This window comes from Xyrauchen texanus, chromosome 41 (assembly GCF_025860055.1).
Source record: "Xyrauchen texanus isolate HMW12.3.18 chromosome 41, RBS_HiC_50CHRs, whole genome shotgun sequence".
In the NCBI taxonomy this organism is placed as follows: Eukaryota; Metazoa; Chordata; class Actinopteri; order Cypriniformes; family Catostomidae; genus Xyrauchen; species Xyrauchen texanus.
The window spans coordinates 32048385-32071140 of record NC_068316.1 but is presented as its reverse complement, the minus strand read 5'-3'; the positions used below and the strand labels follow the sequence as shown (position 1 = coordinate 32071140).

The window sequence follows — 22756 nt, the reverse complement described above, 5'->3', positions numbered from 1 at the left end:
CCAAGAGGACTTTTACCATCAGTGAAGAGAGGTTCTGGAAGTTTCCTGAAGAAGGATTTGAGTAAACTGCTGATCACATTTAAGTCCTTCCATTTCTGTGCAAGAACAGAGAATATGATTTTAATACTATATATATGGAGAGGAGAGAGAGAGAATACAGGAAGTGCACTTACATCGTCCTGAATATCAATGTCGCCCATGCCCTTGTTATTGAGCTCTTCCTGCATGATGGAGATGGCAGAGTTATTTCCTGGCACTCTGTAAATGCCTGTGTATTCCAGTCCTCGTTCTTCCACCAGGTTACAGCACACTTCCACTATCAGAGGAACAAACTAAAACACAAACACACATGGCTCAGTCAGCTACTTGCAAACCAATATAAAACGATCCTCATATGTTAACAAACCTGTATGACTTACTTTCTTCCAAAGGTAATTTTCAGCAGAATGCTAGCCAAAGTCACCATTCATTGCATAGATGAAAGTGAATAGTAACTCATGCTAACATTCTGCCTAAAATCTCCTTTTGTGTTCCACTTAAGAGAGAAAGTTACAGTAAATGGGTTTGAGAGGGTGAGTAAATGACAGATTGTTTTTTTCTTAACTCTACCTTTAACCATGAGGCTAAGTGAACAATTTGTATAATGTAATTCAAACAAAATGAATACACCTCTACTATGATGGGCATGATTTCAATTTTTCAACGTCATTTTGATATTTTTTCAGAAGCTTACGGTAAACAAGTCGCCTAATCATCAGGAGAAAAAAATTCTCATTAATAGCTGAAATTCTTGAAAAAATAAATGTAGGCAGAAGTACTTCGGAATAATCTTGTAGAATTATTTCTTTAAAATAAATAAGAAAAGCGATTTTGTTTACAAATATTTTTAACATTTAAAAACTTTTGTCCACCAATTCAAAGTTAGGTGGTGTAACCAAGATGCATTTATATGACAAGAAAATCTTAAAACAGACCCCTTTAGACCCACATGACTGTGTATGAAATATAAGATATTTTGACATTTTTATGAAAAGGCACATGTTGTTCAGGTTACATGTAGAAACCCTAAGAACCCCCCTTATCTTAAATATAATCTCACTGGGGACTTTATTAAGAACACCTGTACACCAACTTACATATGTGATTATCTAATCAGCCAATCATGTGGAAGCAATGCAATGCATAAAATCACGCAGATACAGGTCAGGAGCTTCAGTTAATGTTCACAACAACCATCAGAATGGGGAAAATGTGATCTCTCAGTGATTTCATAGGGGCATGATTGTTGGGGGCTGGTTTGAGTATTTCTGTAACTGTTGATCTCCTGGGATTTTCACACACAACAGTCTCTACAGTGTAAAGATAATGATGCCAAAAACAAAAATCATCCAGTGAGCAGCAGCTCTGTGCACACAAATGCCTTGTTGATGAAAGAGGTCAATAGAGAATGGCCAGACTGGTTTGAACTGACAGAAAGGCTATGGTAACTCAGATAACCGCTCTGTACAATTGTAGTGAGCAGAACAGCATCTCAGAATGCACAACATGATGAACCTTGATGAAGATGGGCTACAAGAGCAGAAGCCCACATCGGGCACTTTATTAGGACCATAGTGTTCTCAATAAAGGTCTAAGTGAGTGAATTACACACATGTAAAATATGTTAGACTTTTTTTTTTTTATAATGATTAAGTTGTTTACACTCTAATAGGGATGTCCCAATAGCCTTTTTTTGAGAACAAGTACCAATATTTTCATTTTATTACATAACTATAGAGTAGTGTTATCATTTTTTCCATTTAAATTGAGCTTTTATTTTAAAGTGAAGCCCCTTCCATTTAGGTGTGTTTTTGATGGGAGCTTCTTAACTCCAGAAAAGCAGGTTGCTATGTGAACCAATGTGATAATTAAACCGCAAAGGCTGCTGTTTGTGCCTTGTGCACACAATGTGAATTAGCGCTCCCTTTGCTGTCATCTGTTACAAACAGAGTGTGCAATGCTCATGATGGTGTTTTCCATGTATGAGCCTAGAAGCTATAATAGGTACACAACATTCACTTTGAAGCGCACAGCACATGCCAACTGTATATGTTTCTCATTAAATCACAGCCTTCATGGTTTAATAATCACACTAGAGCATAACGTGATTTTAATTTGTGCGCTGAATTTTTACGGAATGACATTCGAACGTCAGAACGTATTGCTTTTTAATATCAGAGCATTTTTACGAGCCCGAGTACAAGTACATGAGCGCATCCCTAGTATTCAAGGAGCAAAGACATTTCTTAATACTTTTTGTTTGATGACCACTTGACTTTTAAACGCATTCATTATTATTATTAAATGTATTTTGTAAATGCTATAAATGCTTTTTAAAAATTATGAAACCAACATGGACACAATGATTACATTTCTTCAAACTTGACACGTTTTAAACATTTCTAATTTTTATCATACTTTACTTGTCAATGATATTAATACTGTAAACAAACAATTATTTAAAAAGCACAAACATTTGTAAAATATCACTACTTTTTCAAGATAGAGTAAGAGAGAATGATAGTGGACATTCTTACTCTGTTGGTCTGAGCTGGAGGACAGTCATCAAGTCTTACTCCAAACGTGACTCCTTGAGATGGTTTCTTTTCAAATGGTTTTCTCATCAGTCCAGGGATGCCCTTCCTCCATGTGCCCTTTTCCTTGGGTGGACTTGTTTCATCTTCATAGAGACAACAATAATGAGAACGTGTCAATGCAAAGACACATTGATTACACACCCGACTTTCCATTGGAGCTGGTAATGTCAAGTGCTGCTACCTTTATGTATGGCTTTCCTGTCGTGGTCTTTATTTAGTGAGTGTGGACTTGAGGCTTTATTCTCCCCTTTACTGCCCATCAATGTCTGTCTGATGCTCAGGGACTGACGTGAGGCCTTTGGAGATGGTTCTGTCTTACTGCTGGTCAGACTGTAACATAAACACCAGGTCAAGATCTAGAACTAGACTAGTGGACTCAAACTGATGGGAACTCTTCCTCTCTGTTTCATGCTTACCTCATCAGAGTGTTGTACTCCTTTATTTTCCGGTTGATGAGGTCTGTGCTTGTAACAGTCGCATTCTACACAAGGAAAGAAGGAAAGAGAGTTGACACATAAAAGCTGGTGTCAGATGAGTGGACGTAATGATGTACAGGTGGAATCTCCAAACACACCAGAGGGCTTGTGTAGAACACTATCAGAAGACACAAGACACATTTATAGTCTAAATGTCATGGTTTTCCTGACAAGTTAGTGTTTCTTTTCAAGAAATGCCCTTAGGTGGTTTTCACCTATTGTAAGAAAGATCTTTAAATAGGGTCTTTTCTCCATGTGTCACAGGGAAGTCCAAAACATCCACCATATCAATGTCAGGAACTATGCCTGTAATAGACTTGCCCTTTAATATGAAAGTGAGTTTAAAAAGATTTCTATGGATAAGATCTGTGGCATGTGGTAAGTTACAACAAAAAATGATTTCTACTCAATGGGAGTAAAAATCCCCTTAATTTTCTCCATAGGGGATGATCCTGAAGAGAAACATCTACCAATCTGTGATAGGGCGGAGGGGTGGGGCCGGGTCAGGATTTTACACACCCGGTCCCTTATCAGGCTAATCAAGCCTCCGAGAGGGATAAAGGCAGACTGCGGACAGCGGTGCGACAGAGAGAGCCCGTTTACGGGCAGCTGTTCGTCCTATGTGTGTGTTTGTGTCTTTTGGTTTATTGGAGGAGCCCGGCCGCCTGGAAGCGGAGGAATGGCCGCTGACCACGAGAGGAGAAGGGGCTCCTAACCGACCACCTGGAGCAGTCAGGGCGTCCCCTACCAGTAGGAGTCCCCTACCAGCCGCTGAAACGCGGCGGGGTCTGAGAACGCTGACCGCGAGCGGGGGGGGGGAACCCCCTTCTGTTCCCCGAGAACGCAGCAGGGCGTTCCGTCCACCAGGGGCTGGAGGACTGCTTCCGATCCGGCTGTCGTCCGTTAGAGGGTGGAGGAGTGGCCGATGACCAAGCTACGGTGTATCGGAGAAGTGTTTTTTCCTTTGTTTCTCTCCCCCACTGCCGCTCCGCATTGGCCTTTTGCCTCTCTTTTAAATTGTATCGTTTTATTGTTGGGGGTACTTCACAGTTACAGGGAGTACCCCCCTATTTTTCATTATTGTTTCCCTCCCCCTGACCCCTCCCAGATTCAGGAGGGCGGAGATGACCTGCCGGCAAACGGGGCATAAGTCACGCCCTCCCCCAGGGAAAGGGGGGGGTATACATCATGCAGGGGGCTCCCCGGCCTGAGAGAACAAGGGAGGAATGTGACAGGGCGGAGGGCGGGGCCGGGACAGGATTTTACATAGAATCAGAATTTATTATTGCCAAGTATGCTTACACATACAAGAAATTTGTCTTGGTGACAGAAGCTTCCAGTGCACAACAACACAAAAACAGCAGCAAGACATAGATAATTAAAAACAAGACAAAAAAAAGAAGAAGAAAAATAAATAATTATACATATACGTACATGCACTCAGACACACACCTACATACATACCCACATGTAGTTCAAATCTAATACAAATCCATTATATAAAGAACAAAAATACAGTATATTATGTACAGTGCAATGTATGTAATGGCAGAAGTGGAAATGTTGAATAATATAAATAGACTTAACTGTGTATTGCACAAAATTATTGCTCAATGTGGCAATTTTAACTGTTCATGAGATGGATAGCCTGAGTGAGTGGGGTCCAGAGTGATTTTTACAGCCTTTTTCCTCACTTTTTACACACCACATCACGCTAATCAAGCCTCCGAGAGGGAAAAAGGCAGACTACGGACAATGGTGCGTTAGAGTGAGAACGTTTATGGGCAGCTGTCCATCATATGTGTGTGTGTGTGTGTGTGTGTGTGTGTTAGTGTCTTTTGGTTTATTTCTTCATTAAACTATAATTTATATTGTCAAGCCGGTTCTCGCCTCCTCCTTTCCACTGAACTGCTTTACACAATCGTTTCATCATTTTTAAATTCAATTACATCATTCACAATGCTTCATGGGGTTGTAGTTCAATCCCACATTAAAGACTATAAGTAAACTCTCTTGTACCTTTTATCTTTTTGCCCGATTTTCAAATATTGTTTGCTTCAAATCAAAGTTTGTAACATTGTGATTCACATCTGAGCTGGTTGGTTTGGTTCATGGCATACAACTCTTTTACGAAGGATTTAATAAAATCTCTATTGAAAAAGTGAATGGAAAAAATACTTCTGAAAACAAGAAGAAAAAAGTGGGTGGGGACTGTTGTGCTCCATTAAAATGTTTACTTCAGTGCAATGTCTTGCCCCATAGAGTTCCATTGTTTTTACAATATGAGGGATGTCTAATTCATTTTCTGTTGAAATCAACAGTATCCAACAGATGCTGTCCATACAGCTTAACTTGTTTTGAACCCACAATATTCCTCTACACTTCTGAGAGATGGTTATTTCATTTTCGGATTCAGTTAATGACCCTGCGATGGACTGGCGACCTGTCCAGGGTGTCCCCCGCCTTTCGCCCAATGTTAGCTGGGATAGGCTCCAGCCCCCCGCGACCCTGTACACAGGATAAGCGGTTGACGATGGATGGATGGATGGATTCAGTTAATGAATGAAAGGATGTATTGTACAGTATGTGTGAACATACAAAATACAAAAACTGTATTTGATGGAAAAGTGTCATTCTTGTGTGATTGTGATGATTGCTGATCATTCACCTCATCGTCTAAGTTGCTGTTCTCCTGAATGACTCTGATCCAGGACAGCATTTCCTCACGGTCTTCTGCCTGGAATAGGTACTCGCAGTCTGAGGTGGTCAGCCGTAGCACGTTCTTCCTCTTTGTGTCACTGTAGGAGATGTCAATCAAACAGGCTTTGATGCAAATGGGCAGAGGCTCATCTTCGGTTTGAGAGTTGTCCTTTTTGTCTTTATACAGGTAGAGGCAGTGGCCACGAAGCACAGCATAGATCTGCTTCCATGGTCGCATGCCACTGCCAACACGCTTGAGAAAATAGACAATAGAATTATTAAGAAGCTATTTATATACCCCATCTTGCTCATTGTACCATTAAAAAGCATACCAATTCGCACCTGTACTATACATGTTTTTGGATTAGCATTAGTGCATCACAAAGCATAATGAGTAAAAAAATTGGGGATTTCAGGGGGATTTTCGAAGTTTGCATTCATGCATGTTTTTGGACTAATTTCAGATAGGAGGAGTTTGTAACCAGGGTTGTGCAGAATTGGCTCCTATCAATTGAATTGGCCACACCCACAGGAAGTTGAATTGCAATGATAGGAAGTGGAATTTACTGAATTGCAATTCAAAGACATGTAATAGCTATTTCAGCACTATAAAGCTGTTGGCTCTGAAGACCCTTCCATTTTGAGATCCTAGAACAAGACAAACCATGAATGGCTGAAAGCGAATGTTGGTGTTTATGTTGTTGTTGTACCTTGCCCTTATCTATATGGAGTTGTTTGAAATGAAGTTGTCCCTCCTTTGTGGCATCAGTGAAGACGTCTGAAGTAGAGTCTTTTCTAGAGCTAGAGCCGGAGTCTTCAGAGGACTTATCTACAGCCTGTACACACCAAACAGAGATTATTCATTCATTCAGTAATCAGTCTGATTCATCCTGCTTGACAACTCTGACTGAAAACTCTAGGATACATGTGATCAGTTTGGTAATCTCAGCTTCAGATGGCCCATGGTCGGTTCACACTTACTGTCTGGCACATGAAGCACACAAAATTGGGCATAAGAACTATTATCAGATCTGCCGAATTTGAACAAGTTTATGGCTTTAGAGCTTTTAAAAATATTTAGCCTTTTGTTTGAGATTTTCCTTTGTGTTTTTTGTACTAATATCTGAGATGGCTGTAGAGCTGCATTTTAACTGAAGCACCAAACACCAGCTGAACAGACCTTTATCTATAATGTGTTAACTAATCATTGTGCAGTTAATGGGAGAGTTACAGTCATTTATTATCACTATGACAGCAGCCACACTCACCTTTCTTAGGCCCCTAAATCCATGGGTGTGTTTAATGGACCTGCTGTACAGACACAGTAAACATACAGAGGTTATTAGTGCCTGAGGCAGCACAATAACAATGGCAGTTCACTGGCTCTTCGACCATGTGGGCAATGTATTGCTGCTATGCATTGTATATTTTATTCTGTAGCTATAAGTGACCGGAAACATACCCTCTACCCTCTTCTCTGAAGTTATCCAAACCCTCATCGAAGGATTTAGATCGCTCCGTTTTAGCACCGGAATCTGACTCCAGAATTGTGAGTCGTAAAGAATCTATAAGAGATGATTTTAGAGTTCACAGAAAACACATTTTGTTTGATTTTACTCATATACAGGGTCAGAAATTTACCAGGGATCAGGTAAAAAATGGCTCTGAAAGTGATACAAATGCCCCACATAAATATCTTCTTGAGTGTTCTCTTATATATTTGATATATTTCATAATAGTCTATTCTATGTCAAACAAGTTATGAGTTTAGTGCCTCTGCAGACACAATAGTGACCTGTAGCTATCAGATATCTGTATTTACTGTCTCGGTAGAGTAGATTTGAATGCTGCTAATATAATGTGTATTTCAATGAAAAAACAAAATCTAATAAAATCATATTTGACAACACCAAATGTGAAGAAACCACTTCCCAATAACTCCAAAACAGAAATCTAAACACATCAAAATCTACCGTGGAAGACAATATCTAGCAGGGCTTTTTTTATGTAATGACTTCTTGGGCAGCATCTTTACAGTAACTTTGTATTTGATTTGATTTTACAGGTAACAGCCATCATTTTTCAGACTGAGATTTTATTTCAATGAATTGATTCAGCTGAAACATTTCACATAAAAGGATGACACTGTTATTTATATGGCTCAAAACTGCCCTCATTAAGGTAAAAAAAACCCTCAACATCAATCCAGGAAGCAAATATTGCTCCATTATAGAAATAGTTAATTTCCCACACTGATCATTTATTTTCAATGTAACTTATTAAGTTGGCAGAGATGTTCCTCACCCTGGTCGTGGGACAGCTGCCTGCGTATTACAGGAGTTGGCGATGTGGGACTAGGCGGGATGGTGGTAATGACGGGCATGCTGGAAATCACGGCAGATGCAGGAATGTGTGTTGTGTCATGTTCGTTACTGGAACTTGACGGCTCGTCTGATGACAACAGATATAAAATAAGCTTTTGTTGTATACAGCATAAGCAATACAGACCAAAAAAGACAAGTGCAAACAGAACCAGACAGCTAGGACGAAACATGCTTACTCATAAAGCTGGTAAGGAGTGAGCATTCATTAAACTGATAAGCTCTCCACACCTTTCTTTACACAGACAGACACACAAACCAAGAGATAAGATTAGTAGGGCAGACGGGACCACATCACAGGATAAAATAATCTGTCTAAACAGAATAAAGAGTCTGTTTTTCCAACACTAGTCTGACTTTAATCTTAATAGTTGTAGATTAAAGCTGAAGTTTGAAATTTCTGTGACACTTGGTCAACAAACGGAATTGCAAAAATAATAACTTGATAATGACATGATTTCAAACATGTTTCATGAACACTACATCCAATAAATTTTTATCTGACAAACACCCCCCTCACATCATTAGTTGGGCCAAAAAACAGCAATGTTTTAATAGAACCACACTCTTAACACTTTTCGGGGGGACCAATCTAGTTAGCTTTTAAACCAAACCAATGTACTTTATTTTAGGCTACATGAATGTTAATTCTTGCGTTCATCACTTTGAATACCTGGTTATATTGTCAACTGTAAATAAGTATAAAACACATTCTACTGTAGTAAAACTGTAGAATAAATACACTTTATGGAGTTAAAGGCACTAATTAGTTCAGTTTCTGCCATTATTAGGTGTTGGTTTTGGTTTTCATGTATGATTATGTGTGTGTGCCTGTGTCAAAGTGTAAATCCCTGGATCTGGACCACAGGGACTAGTGGTTTAGATTAATTTTAGACTTATATTAATGCCAGCAGCAGGTGTTGAGTTCAAGCCTGTTTAATGCATCATGATTATTTTATTTTATTGTGGTCAATACAGACATATCAACTTAGTTACATCATCCACCAGTAACTGTCATGAGTCATATTTAAGTTTATCTTTGCCTTAAAAAGAAGTCATGAACAAAAACCATACTACCAAATCAAACCCAGTCTACTGAACAAAACAGTCTACCAAACAATACCCAATAAAATCTATCTACAAAAAAAGAAAATAAATCTCCCAAGCTAAATATAATCTATGTAACAAAACCCGAAAAACAATCGAAAACAAAAAACAAAACGCAATCTCCCAAGAAAAGCCCACAACACAATATACTAAAGAAAACCCAATCTAGCAGACATAACCCAAAACTCAAAACAGCTAACCAAACATTACCAACAACACAAAGTCTCCTAAATAAAAGAAAACACAATCTACCAAACAAAACCCAAACACAGTTTACCAAACAAACAAAACTCAATCTACTAAATAAAACCTAAAACATGATTTCCCAATCAAAACCCAAAACAAAATTTACGAAACAAAACCCAAAACGCAATCTCCTAAACAAACCCAACCCCCCCCCCAAAAAAAAATACCAATCTACCAAGCAAAACCTAAAACATAATCTCCCAAACAAATCCCAAAATACAATCTCCCAAATAAGTCAAAACACAATATACCACACAAAACCCAACCAGTCTAACAAACAAAACCCAAAACAGTTAACCAAACAAAACCAGCAACACACAGTCTACCAAACAAAAACATAATCTACTGAACAAAACAGTCTACTAAAATAAATCCCAAAACACAATCTCCCAAGCAAAACCAAAACAGTATACCAGACAAAGCCCAAAACACAATTTACGAAAACAAAACCCAAAACAGTTTACCAAACAAACCCAAAGCACAGTCTACCAAACTAAACTCAAACCATAGTTAACCAAATCAAACACAGAACATTATTGTAAAACAACATAAAACTGATTAAAAAAAGAGGAATCTTTGTTTCCATTGGCATGTTCTGTTCCTTTACATTATATCATTTTACTGCCCTCTTGTTTGTTTGGGGTTTCTGAGCAGTGAATGAACTTGAGGGACTGTGAAAGTGTCAGAAGGGCAGTGGAAGTGGCTTCCTTAGTCCTGCTGCCTTGGGTGGAATCTGACAGTATGTCAAATGATCTGTGCCCCTGTGGACTATGATGTCATATCCTATCACTGTAATGGTGTACACTGCAGTTTGGAGATGCTCTAGGGGCTGACCTATGCACTCCACTAACACTCTTGAGCTTTAATACTGTCTGCTTCTGTACCACTCAATGTCCATAACACATTTTATATTTAAATGTGCTGCTGGTACATCTTGAGAAGCACAACCATTAACGATGCCTTTGTACAAATGTAATAGAATTTAAACACCAGCCTTTTTATAGAATTTAAACACCTTTCTTGCTGGCATCATATAGTACATGGTTTAAGGAAAGATAAAATGTGTAACTTTTGTGCCACTAGTGTAATCAAATGGAATTAAAAAAATTTTTTTTTGCTTTGGTTTCATGAACACTTTCCCCATCAGCCATTGATTGGTCAAACAAATTACACACATCATCTCAATGAGCAAAATTCTGAGGAACAGGTGACTCGAAAGACATTGCAGATTAATGCCTCTCTCTCTCTCTCTCCCTCCCTCCCGCCCTCCAGCAAGTACACACGCACACACACACACACACACACACACATATTTGTACACTCAAATTTCACATCACTTCCCTCTAACAACTTTGTTTACATTGGGGAGAGCTGTTAATCCTGCTGTTATTACCGTCATCATGTACACCACATGTGTAAACCATTTGATCTATCTATGCAAATTCTGGGTCAAGAATTAACAGAGTAGCCTTTTGTATGATATATTTGTGCAATAAAAAGCTAATTCAAAGTCCTGCCCTAGTATAGAACTGCAATGAAGCAGACAATGACTGCCTTGTGTTAAAAGTAGCACATCTAATGTTAATGTTCAGATGTTTCGTTTACTGTGAGCAATGCAGAACAGTGAATATCAAGACAACGTCTTCTTCCTTGTTCCCATCGGCTGCTTCATGTGATAAACAAAGAACCAGCAGAAGCAAACATTCTGAAAACTACTCTAGTAAATACATGAGCTACATTACAACTAGACATTACTCAAAGTAAACAAAAAAAGATGAAATTTCTCATTGCTCCCAATATGCATATGTCAAAGTCTAAGGTATGCATCAGAGATTTTAGACAAAGGCATTTCATACCAATCTAACAAAAAAAATCTATATTACACACATTCTTGCACAATCTATTAGTCTATTAAAACTCATCACCCTGTAGGTCAGACAGTGGTTGAAATAGCAACAGCATGCATGTCTATTTTATACAGTTGAAAAAGGCTCTTACCAATGAAGGGGATGGAGTCCAGCGAGTCATTAAGGTTGCTGGAGATGGAGGCTTTGCACTGGTCTCCTAGTTTCCTCTTGTGCATTTCACGCCAGGCATCGTTGGGCAACCAGCATTTGTTGGAATTGGCAGTTGGCTCTGTGTCGTTTACCGCCAGAATATATGAAGGGTGTCGGATGGGTTGAGATCCAGACTTCTCCCTCCGAACCACAACTACAGTGGCGTCTGGACCCTCAATGGAGGGCACTTCCTTCTCAATGGCTTGGGGCTGCTTAGGAACTGTGCCGTTACTGGTCAATATGGGCTTGGTTCTACCCTGCTTTGTTCTATGTGGTTTAGAGACAGCAGAGCAAGACGAAGAGCGACATCCATGAGCTACCTCTCTGACCGGTTCCTGAAGGCTGTCAGCCCGCCCCCTGGGCTGCTCAGCATTGTGTGGCAGGTGGTTGGCAATGAGAGGTGTTCTTTGGTCTTTGATGGAGCCTGTGTTGGAGCTACCACTGATGTGACCTTGTATTGAGGCCAGGGCAGAGGCTACATAAGAAGCAGCAACGGTGTAAGAGTCTGAGACGTAATTCTTAGCAGGTAGCAATGAGGGCCTATTTAAAGAAGGAGAAGCGGTGTTGCCCAGGCTTTCAGCTCTGGAGGTGAGCAAAGAACCAGTACCTCTACTGAAGAGAGGTGTTAGGGGTAACCCTGGGTAGCTGCCCCCTCGCATTTCAGGGCTGAATACCTCCCGTGTTCTGTGAGGCTGGGGCACCATGCGTAAAGAAGACTGCCTACATGCTCTTGCCTCATCCCCTCTATGTATAAGTATCCTCTCTTCTGTCTCAGTTCTGCAGCATGCCTGCCTGTCCAATATGGACCCTGCACCATCATTCTGTCTGCCCAGGTAGTCGCAAGAAGACGCTCTGGGTTTTGGGTTACCTGTGGTTGCCAACGGGAGGGCATCCTGGGAAGCACTGCGAGGCCAGTTCCGTGCTAGGTCAGTTCGTTCTGCACCACCAAGTCTCTCCTGAGAGGCACTACGCAGTGGGAGCAAGCTAGATCCAAGATAACTCCGATCATGTGAGGCACTCCTCTGTCTCAACTGTGATCCAGAATAGCCCCGCGTGGGCGTAGCGGTTGTAGAAGTGCTTTTCGGCTTGCTGTATTCTCCTGTACTGGAGGGGGTTGTGGCTCGCAGACTGTCTAGACGTTCTTGAATAGTCCGACAGCCATACATGTAAAGCCGTTTGTTGTCAATGTACTCTTTGTAGGTGGTGTAGTTTCTCCAGTCTATATTTTGGTGGGGGGAGCAGGGGGAAGGTGTGGATGGTGGAGGAGATGGTGTGTAAGGGGTGGGAGAGTTGGCTGATGGGAAAGTTTCTGCTGTTGTGGTCAGGGTATGTCTTTGGGAAGCTGTAGGGTTGGTGTCCACGCAAGTCTGTGTAGTTCTAGGGGTACTGCTGGAGAACCCAGTAGACTCTGCAGTGATGTTGGCTATGTGAAATTGTGCTGCCCCAGTTGGAGATGAAGTGGCATGGGTTCTGAACCTGTTAAAGGCTGGTTCACTAGAAACTGAAAACATGTTCTCTTCCATCATGTGGCTGGGACCAGCCTTGGCCACATGTGAAGTTCGATCTGTAGATTCGGTTGACTCTACCATTGTCCTCACACTCTCGTTAAATACATGCACAACAGTTTGGCGTCTTGGGGATCTCAGAGGTTTGGGGTGGGGTAGGGGTGGATATAGGGATATCCATGCAATAGACTTTGTCAGGCTTGGAGCATTGATTTGCCCCTTGTCCGGTTCCGCATGACACCTCGGCAAAGTGTGAAGGCTCCAGCACCTTCGCCATGGCATTGGGCTCTAGTGGGTAACATATTGTTGGCGGCTCAGGGATATTCTGGGCATTTCCACTATATGCCTCATTTGCTTTGAGGTATGCATCTTGAGAATAGGCCTGTAAAGAAGGGATGATTTATAAGTTAAAATGAAAGAATGAATACTGCAATGAAAAATTATTTACTGGCATGGCTAATTGTTTGTCAACCATTTGAAGAATGGAAGCTGTTACCATCTTGTAGCAATTTACTAACAACATACATTGGGTCAGGTCAGTTGACCCCCACTTCTTTCTCTAAGTTAAAAAAGCAACAAATCTCAGGGAAATTGTGAGAGGGGAAAAGGTCAAGTAGCCAGGCTCAACTGCCTTTAACCTAAAGGAGGGATTAGGTATTAGCAGCTTACCTACCTTTACCTGCAGAGAGAGAGGAGTGCCCAGACAAGAGGAGAGAACAAGAGGAGGACAGCCTTTCACCGAGCAACCAACAGACACTAGCGGCAGCTCTGTTATCATCTTACACTGTCAATAACCGACTAGTTCCCTCATGGTCTTAATGCTAAATTCCACACAGATATTCACTCCCATTTAGTACTTTCCCAACACAGGATACTATATAAAGTTATTGTCCGCCCCAGCTGTCCCAATATGCACACTACAGAGCCAAGGCACAAATGAGAGTGTAAACGTGATAGCTGGTCTTAAGGCTCTACACCTGAGGTGTCAAGTTACTGTAGCACACCTCTGCTCACGCTAGCAGACCTGCCTCTCCCTTTCTAGCTCTCTATCTCACTGTCTGCTCCACCACTCCTCTGAAAATAAATATGACTCAGAAGGCTACAATAAATAATTGAGCAAATACACAAGGAAGTATTTCTTTAAAGGGGTAGTTCTTTTTGAGTTAATATTGAGTAAGAGAAGTGTTCATTTAATTACAACAATTTTGTGTATTATTTGCTGTCATTATATATAAAAGACAATTTACCATCGATCAGGATAAGTCATCCTGATCGATATTGGTATTGGCATGTGCCAATGAATAACTCATATTAGTCATTTCTATACAATCATTTTGACCTAATTTCTATAAAATGTATCATTGTTTCGTTTAACATTTGACAGCTTGGAAAAGCTACAAAGGGAGAAGTTATAGACATGCACTTCCATGCAAAGAATGAACACCACACACAGCACAACATTACATAACAGTCAGACTGGGAGCAGTTTACGGGTTTAGCTCCTGCTTACCAGTGCTGTGATATCCCTGGAAAACTGCAGCCGGAAGGTTAGTTGCATTGACAGGCAGGGAAAGCAGAGGGAGAGAAGAAAGAGAGAGTACTGGTGAGAGATGACAAGAGCTCTACAGGTAGAGCAAGATAAATCAGCCCCTACTCTAGACACATTGCTGCAGCTTTCAGCTTCTGTCGTCACATCTCAGTCCTTCTGCATGTCACTTCCTTGCCTACACACAATGACCAATTGCATAATACCTGTCGACTGTCTCTTTTCAGATGGCTTCTTCAGTAAGCTCTTCTTGTACTTGTTTTGAAGCTTTTTTTCACTCAAGTCACTGTGCAGCTGCAGTGTTTCACAGTCAAATCACAGGGCGCTGCTGTGGATCTGATCAGCTGACTGCTTTGCATAAATGCTTGGTGGCCTTCACTGATGTCCATGAATATATTACTTATCTGCTGCAAATATCCAAGCACTCATGTGCTGCATTCTCAATTCACATACTTCTAGTATGCACTAAATGTATATAATTCTCTGGTGATGGGTAAGTACATACTTTTGAGTAAGTGGCAAGACACTTTTAAGTACAGTATGTATTGTTGTAAGACAATATGCCAGCATTGGGACACACTACCACTCATAAGCTTCTGTTCTAATACCACAGACTCCTTTGTGATATCTGGTTAAATTAACTATATTACATTACTTAATTCATTTATAGTTATGTTAGCTTTCTTAGAAAAACCAACTAAATTTCACAGACCGCATCTCAAAGACAGCATGATCATGTAGATTTACACTCTACAATATTGAGAAGACCCTTCCTCTCTGAACATACCACACAATTTCTTGTTCAGTCACTTGTCATAACTAGACTGGACTACTGTAACTCTCTCATCGCAGGCCTCCCTGCATGTGCAAGGGAGACCTCTGCAAATGATCCAGAATGCAGCAGCAAGTCTGGACTTTAATGAACCAGAGAGCACATGTTACACCCCTCTTTGTCTCTCTCCACTGGCTGCCGGTTGATGCACGTATCAAATTCAAGGCTCTGATGCTGGCATACAGAACAGTCAATGGATCTGCTCCAGCTTACCTAAAATCATTTCTGCAGAGCTACATTCCCACCAGAAGCCTGCGGTCGGCTAATGAGCGGCGCCTTGTTGTACCAACAATAAGAGGCACCAAAACACTTTCCCAGACTTCCGGTACTGCACCTAGTGGTGGAATGACCTTCCCAACACCATCCGTGAAGCAGACTCACTCTCTGTCTTAAAAAAAACAGCTAAAAACAGCTAAAACACATATTCCATGAGTATAGTTCATTATATATATATACACTCACCTAAAGGATTATTAGGAACACCATACTAATATTGTGTTTGACCCCCTTTCGCCTTCAGAACTGCCTTAATTCTACGTGGCATTGATTCAACAAGGTGCTGAAAGCATTCTTTAGAAATGTTGGCCCATATTGATAGGATAGCATCTTGCAGTTGATGGAGATTTGTGGGATGCACATCCAGGGCACGAATCTCCCGTTCCACCACATCCCAAAGATGCTCTATTGGGTTGAGATCTGGTGACTGTGGGGGCCATTTTAGTACAGTGAACTCATTGTCATGTTCAAGAAACCAATTTGAAATTATTCGAACTTTGTGACATGGTGCATTATCCTGCTGGAAGTAGCCATCAGAGGATGGGTACATTGTGGCCATAAAGGGATGGACATGGTCAGAAACAAGGCTCAGGTAGGCCGTGGCATTTAAATGATGCCCAATTGGCACTAAGGGGCCTAAAGTGTGCCAAGAAAACATCCCCCACACCATTACACCACCACCACCAGCCTGCACAGTGGTAACAAGGCATGATGGATCCATGTTCTCATTCTGTTTATGCCAAATTCTGACTCTACCATCTGAATGTCTCAACAGAAATCGAGACTCATCAGACCAGGCAACATTTTTCCAGTCTTCAACTGTCCAATTTTGGTGAGCTCTTGCAAACTGTAGCCTCTTTTTCCTATTTGTAGTGGAGATGAGTGGTACCCGGTGGGGTCTTCTGCTGTTGTAGCCCATCCGCCTCAAGGTTGTGCGTGTTTTGGCTTCACAAATGCTTTGCTGCATACCTTGGTTGTAACGAGTGGTTATTTCAGGCAAAGTTGCTCTTCTATCAGCTTGAATCAGTCGGCCCATTCTCCTCTGACCTCTAGCATCAACAAGGCATTTTCAGCCCACAGGACTGCCGCATACTGGATGTTTTTCCTTTTCACACCATTCTTTGTAAACCCTAGAAATGGTTGTGCGTGAAAATCCCAGTAACTGAGCAGATTGTGAAATACTCAGACTGGCCCGTCTGGCACCAACAACCATGCCACGCTCAAAATTGCTTAAATCACCTTTATTTCCCATTCTGACATTCAATTTGGAGTTCAGGAGATTGTCTTGACCAGGACCACACCCCTAAATGCATTGAAGCAACTGCCATGTGATTGGTTGATTAGATAATTACATTAATGAGAAATTGAACAGGTGTTCCTAATAATCCTTTAGGTGAGTGTATATATATATATATATATATATATATATATATATATATTATTCTAATTGCAATCTAATCTGTCTTAAATACTACAATTCTTATGCTAGTGAAATGTACTACTGTCTCCTTCAGATTAATTGCTTATTATGTATTATTCCTCTTTTGTAAGATCCTCTTTTGGACATTATTAGCAGACAAATTTAATAAACTAGTAGGAATGTGAAAAATGTTTTAACGAGACTTTCTAGAATTCCATAGTGCTAAAAGAGCCCGAAGTTGAAAAAACACCCATATACTGTAGGTACACCACTGCTAATGCTAGTTGGACTTTAGAAATGTATTTATTTATTATTCTTTTAATGCCATTTCAGCATCAATGGCTATTTTCATGGCAAGATCCAAGTAGCTTAAAAAATTCAAAAGGAAAAAATGGAAGCATCTTTCATTTATAACAGGTTTGACCTCATATAGTTTGTTATGGACGCACTTATCCCATTCCACTTGCCACTTTTTTGAGGTATATGAGTTCATTATAGGTTTGAGATCTGATGGTGGAATTTGTCATTCTGTAATTTCCAATTGTAGGGCTTCTTTAGCAGCAGTGTCTGCCTGTTCGTTACCTGGCTGTCCAATATGGCCTGTTACCCAACAGAAAATTATGTTAAAATTTGGTCTCTGTAAAAATCCAATTTAGCTGTTATGCTGACAATTATGATGTGTTCCATTTTTAGAGATCTGAGCGCTTGAAGGACTGGTAGTTAATTAGCATGTCCATAAATTGACTACATTAAAGCAAATCTGACAAACAGTTTAAACTTTCCCATTTGTGAGGTCTTAAATGTTGGTTCCACATTGTACATAGAGCTGCCTCCAGTTGGCTAAAATAACAAGCATGAGTGTCATTCCTAAGTTTTAAACTAGGCACTGGATGAACTCATGAATGTCATGTCAGAAATGCCCTCAGGGCTCCAGCAAGTGGAATCAAGAGTTTGTGAGGCTGGCATGTAACAGCCTGAGATCTGAAGTTGTGCCTGAAATGTGCTCAGGTATGGTAATGGCATTACAGCCTGAGATCTGGGCAAACCTCATTATAGCTGAATCAAAATAAGCACACACACTCACACAGGCGCCATCACGCTTCTCTGCTCGGCTGCATCACTGAACTCTGGCGAAAAGAGCAGAGACTTTGCTCTCTTTCCCACAATTCCTTTTTGTTGAGTAATTTCATTTTCCCCGTTCACTGCAGTTTATCCATTTTCCATCTGGAAACTTCAAACTGCTTCATATCTTAAAGAATATCAACAACAATCACACATACACAAACACACACCACTCACTCAGCATTCTACACTTGATAGTCATTCCCGCCTACAAATTACTTTCATCAAAGAAGAATTCAAATAACTTTAACAGGTCAAGGTTAACCCTTAAATGCATGAGTGTTTCACCAACCATTATTACAAACCTCAGGTCTATAGCGACAGGCATGCATATATATTAGAGCTGTCAGAATTAACCCGTGAATTAGCATGTGATTAATTATAAAGTTAAAAAAGTTCATTTTTCTTAATCACGATTAAAACATTTACCACTACAATAGCATAAACCAGCCAAAACACTTGATGGGAGGATGGAACCTTTGCGATGTGTCCGGCGGAGTCATTGCACTGATGCACACTTCACAACACACACACAACAGCGCTTCCCTGTCAGTGATGACATTACGAATTAGTAAGGACATCTAAGTGCTATTTGATGTACAAAACAAGCCCAAATGGGACCTGTGACAGCAATCAAGTATTTTCAGCCTATGTAAAGTGCATCTTAACTACCACAGAAGCACACCGTCTTCAACTATAACCAAAATGCAGAATGAGGCGTTTTTGTATGCAAGCGCTTTTCATGTGGAGATCAAAGTGAAACTTGTCGCTGGCGTTGACACTCTGAGCAATCTTTATGATTGCTGTAACAAGCGGATAGCCACAGTCCTCCGGCAGATTAATATTGTGGAGGATGAGAGTTTAAGAGATGTAATGCTCATTGCAATGAATATGCAACCTATGTGGTTGCATATTAAATAGTTCTTTCAAATGGAGTGGTGGTGGTGTAGTGGTCTAATCACATAACTTGTAATCTGATAATCAGAAGGACACTGGTTCAAGCCCCACAGCCACCACCACTGTGTCCTTGAGCAAGGCACTTAACTCCAGGTTGCTCCGGGGGGATTGTCCCTGTAATAAGTGCTCTGTAAGTCGCTTTGGATAAAAGCGTCTGCCAAATGCATAAATGTAAATGTAAATTAGTCAAACTCTCACTTAGACTTTGGGAAACGTTTAATGTTACTTAAACACAAAACACATAAGTTAAACAAATTGCTTTTTTCAAGCATGGTTCATGGGAGTGGAAATATATATTGCGACACGATTACCCTAATGGCCCAATACACTATTTGTATTAAGTATTACAAATATTTTTGCCTTTTTTATTGTTACACAATTCATAAGAGAAAGGTTAAGACATTTTTAAAAGGTGGGGCATATTTCCAAATAAAAAGCATGAGGTAAAAGGGGTGGAATGAGGTGCTGGGTAACTAAAGACCAGAGGTATGCATTTAAGGGTTAGCAACACTCTCCACGAAACCTGCTGGATGTTCACTTCAAGTGAACTGAGTTTAGAGAACAGATTTCACACCAGCAAAACCAACTGATTTCTGAAAAATCAATCTACGAAAACATTCCTTATTGTTATCTAACCAAGTTAAGCAGGGAAAGTATTTTAACATGGAAAAAATGACAAACTTCACTTTAATAATACAATTCTGAAGATGAATCCGTCATGTAAGTTGTTGGCAGCGCTAGAAGTTATTATCAGTTTTGTGTGACAAGTAAACTCATGAGAACTAAAACCTACCAGCTGTAAAATGTCTTCATCTTTTGGCATCACGCAGAGCTCCAGAGATTTGTCACTGAAAACAAGTTTTTAAAAAGGTCAAACCAAAAACGTTTCAAATGATTTTCTAATTTCTCAAAGTCCTGCTAATACATTGTACTTCAAATGCAGTGTATACAGTATCTGGTTATAAAATATAAGAACAAGGAAGAATTGTTACTTGTCAAATAAAATTGCACAATAAAGCATGTATCTGTAAAACTTCCTCAAGGACTGAGACCTTTATTCTAGAACACTTTAGGAATAGATGAAGGGATAAATAAAAGATAAATAGTCCCTAGTCCATGAGGAAAACAGTAAGATATCATTCCAGTTTAAGTATAACATACCATTCAAATCAAACTTTAGTTTGTAGGGTTTGAACCCTACAGACTCGCCAGAGTTTTAACCACAAGGCTCCACCAGGCTCAAACTAACAGTGCAAAAGTCTGCTTACCTATTCTGGATAAGGGCGATAACTTGGGAATATGTCTTTCCGATGATGCTTTCTCCATTGACTTTTACGATGCGATCCCCTGAGGAAGGAGAAACAGGAAAAGGAGAAGATGCTAGTAGTTCAGTTATAGTATGATAACGTACAAAGATGTTTCATAAAATGTGTTGGAAAACACAGATTGTCGGATTGATTCAGTAAATTGTTTGATCCAGTTCACAAAACCGTTTGAAGGATTTGCTCAAAAACTGGACTTATCTGGTTCTCAATTTCAGCACAAGTTTGGCTTTATGATCAGGTCTGTTCCTCAAAAAAGCAATCATATAACTCCAGAAGACTTAGAATACAGAACAAAGTTAAATTAACCTCCTTTATAATTATTTTATGGTGCTTTTTGCAGTTTGACAGCCCCAGTGCCAAAAGAATGGCACGGATATTTAGCAGAAATTCACCTTTTGTGTTCAATAGAAAATTACAGCAGAATTTTCACTTTTGGGTGAACTATTCATTTAAAGAATTGAGGAACTTAGAACCATGGAATAATTATGTTTGTTCAGATAAGATGAGCGATTTGTGCTGAAGATTTTCAGGAAGAAGAAGGTCAGCAGTAAGAGATGGTGGATAATTGTAGGAAAGCATGTGTTCCAGAGGCTACCAAACATCTGTACATAGAGACCAAGGAAGTTGTTACAACTTCCCAATGTGTCTTTCAGTCCACACTGATCACACTTACGTAACACTTCAGCTGCTTATGACGAAGTCCTACCGATTAATTTTGAATATTGGCTGGGGGTACGAGCTCTTGTCTGGTTCATCTCCAGCTGTTTAGTGGAGACTGCTATCCTGCATCAGTGAGCTCAGAGACTTAAAGCTGAAGTGTGTAACTTTTTTCAATGTTAAAAGTACTTTTTTGTATGCCAGCTTCATGAAGAGAAAATTACAAGTAAGCCATTCGTAGGTTGATTTGATTGAAAACTGTAAATTCAGTGACTCTGTGGCGCTATACATTTTTCTCTGTTTGTTTGAGCTTCTCGACCGCCCGACACAGCAACATTGACTCAGCCAGTGGCGTGAGTTTGAGGTGGGACTATCTGTTTGTTCGATTAATGGCAGATGTGGGGAGTACACAGGAAATCTGATTGAAAACAATGTTTATTTTTGCAATTCCATTTGTTGATGCTAGTGGCACAAAAATTGCACACTTAAGCTTTAACCTCCTGAGACCCAGGCATGATTGCTGTGTGCATTTTCCATTTCCCTTTATGATTTGTAATGAATAGCACCTAATAACCATGCAAACAAAGCAATTTCTTAGTACAGCAAACAGTTTTCCTTAAAATTCATGTCCTCATATGGGGACAGCAGGTCTATGTTTTGGAACAATACCAAGCTATATGAAGTCAGCTTTGGGTATCAAATTCTTTCATACAATGTTTTCTCAACTTTGGCAACAAAATATCAATGCTCTCTCTCTCCATTGTCAAATAAACAAGTGGTAGCCAGTAGGAGTTTAAAAATGCATCTGACAAAGAAATTTCAAAGCATTGATAATGGAAATTAAGAATCTCTTATCATTTTTATATTAATATCCAATGTGATACAGATGCCGTCGCAGATTACACAAGCTATTGGAGCATGCACTATTGAAGGGAAAAAAGCGATCATTGAAAGTAAGAAAGTTCATGCTAACGAGTTCTGCATTGCATGCTTTGAAAACTGTTTATGCCCACTACACCAAAGTAAGTTCACCTATAGATAAACTATATATTTAACAAACAGATAGACCCTACTTGGTTTAAACATGGATCCTATCTGCCTGCATATATTGACATTTTTCATTCGTAATTATTGGTGCAATAAATGTTAACGTTACATAATAAAATCTATTATGCTTATTCCACGGTTCACATACATTCCACGGTTTACATGCTGCCTGTTTGTGTTTGTGTTTGTTTGCATCAGACATTATGTTATCCTAGTTGTTCACATCGGATATCTATAATGGATGTAACATATCTAAATGTAACATACACTGATGAGACAAAACATTATAACCTCTCACAGGTGAAACGAATAACGTTGATCATCTCCTTAAAAGGTCAGAGTGTCAGAGTCTGGGTACATTAGATGGTTCTCGTAGTCAACATGTTGAATGCAGGAGAAATGGGCAGAAGTAAAGACCTGAGTGACTTTGACAAGTGCCAAATTGTTATGGCCAGATCATCTCTGA

At 40.0% G+C, this 22756-nt stretch overlaps 1 protein-coding gene across 1 annotated transcript in view; it reads right to left on the bottom strand.

Moving 5' to 3' along the window:
- The window catches only part of LOC127634041 (rho GTPase-activating protein 21), a 69921-nt gene that overhangs the window by 9150 nt on the left and 38015 nt on the right, over positions 1-22756 (bottom strand). Inside the window, 15 exon segments of the mRNA XM_052113438.1 lie at positions 17-95; positions 174-332; positions 2577-2719; positions 2818-2966; positions 3053-3117; positions 5781-6065; positions 6523-6648; positions 7081-7123; positions 7275-7377; positions 8117-8263; positions 11545-13231; positions 13233-13490; positions 14619-14642; positions 20055-20109; positions 20530-20608. Coding sequence (XP_051969398.1) covers positions 17-95; positions 174-332; positions 2577-2719; positions 2818-2966; positions 3053-3117; positions 5781-6065; positions 6523-6648; positions 7081-7123; positions 7275-7377; positions 8117-8263; positions 11545-13231; positions 13233-13490; positions 14619-14642; positions 20055-20109; positions 20530-20608 — 3402 coding nt within the window.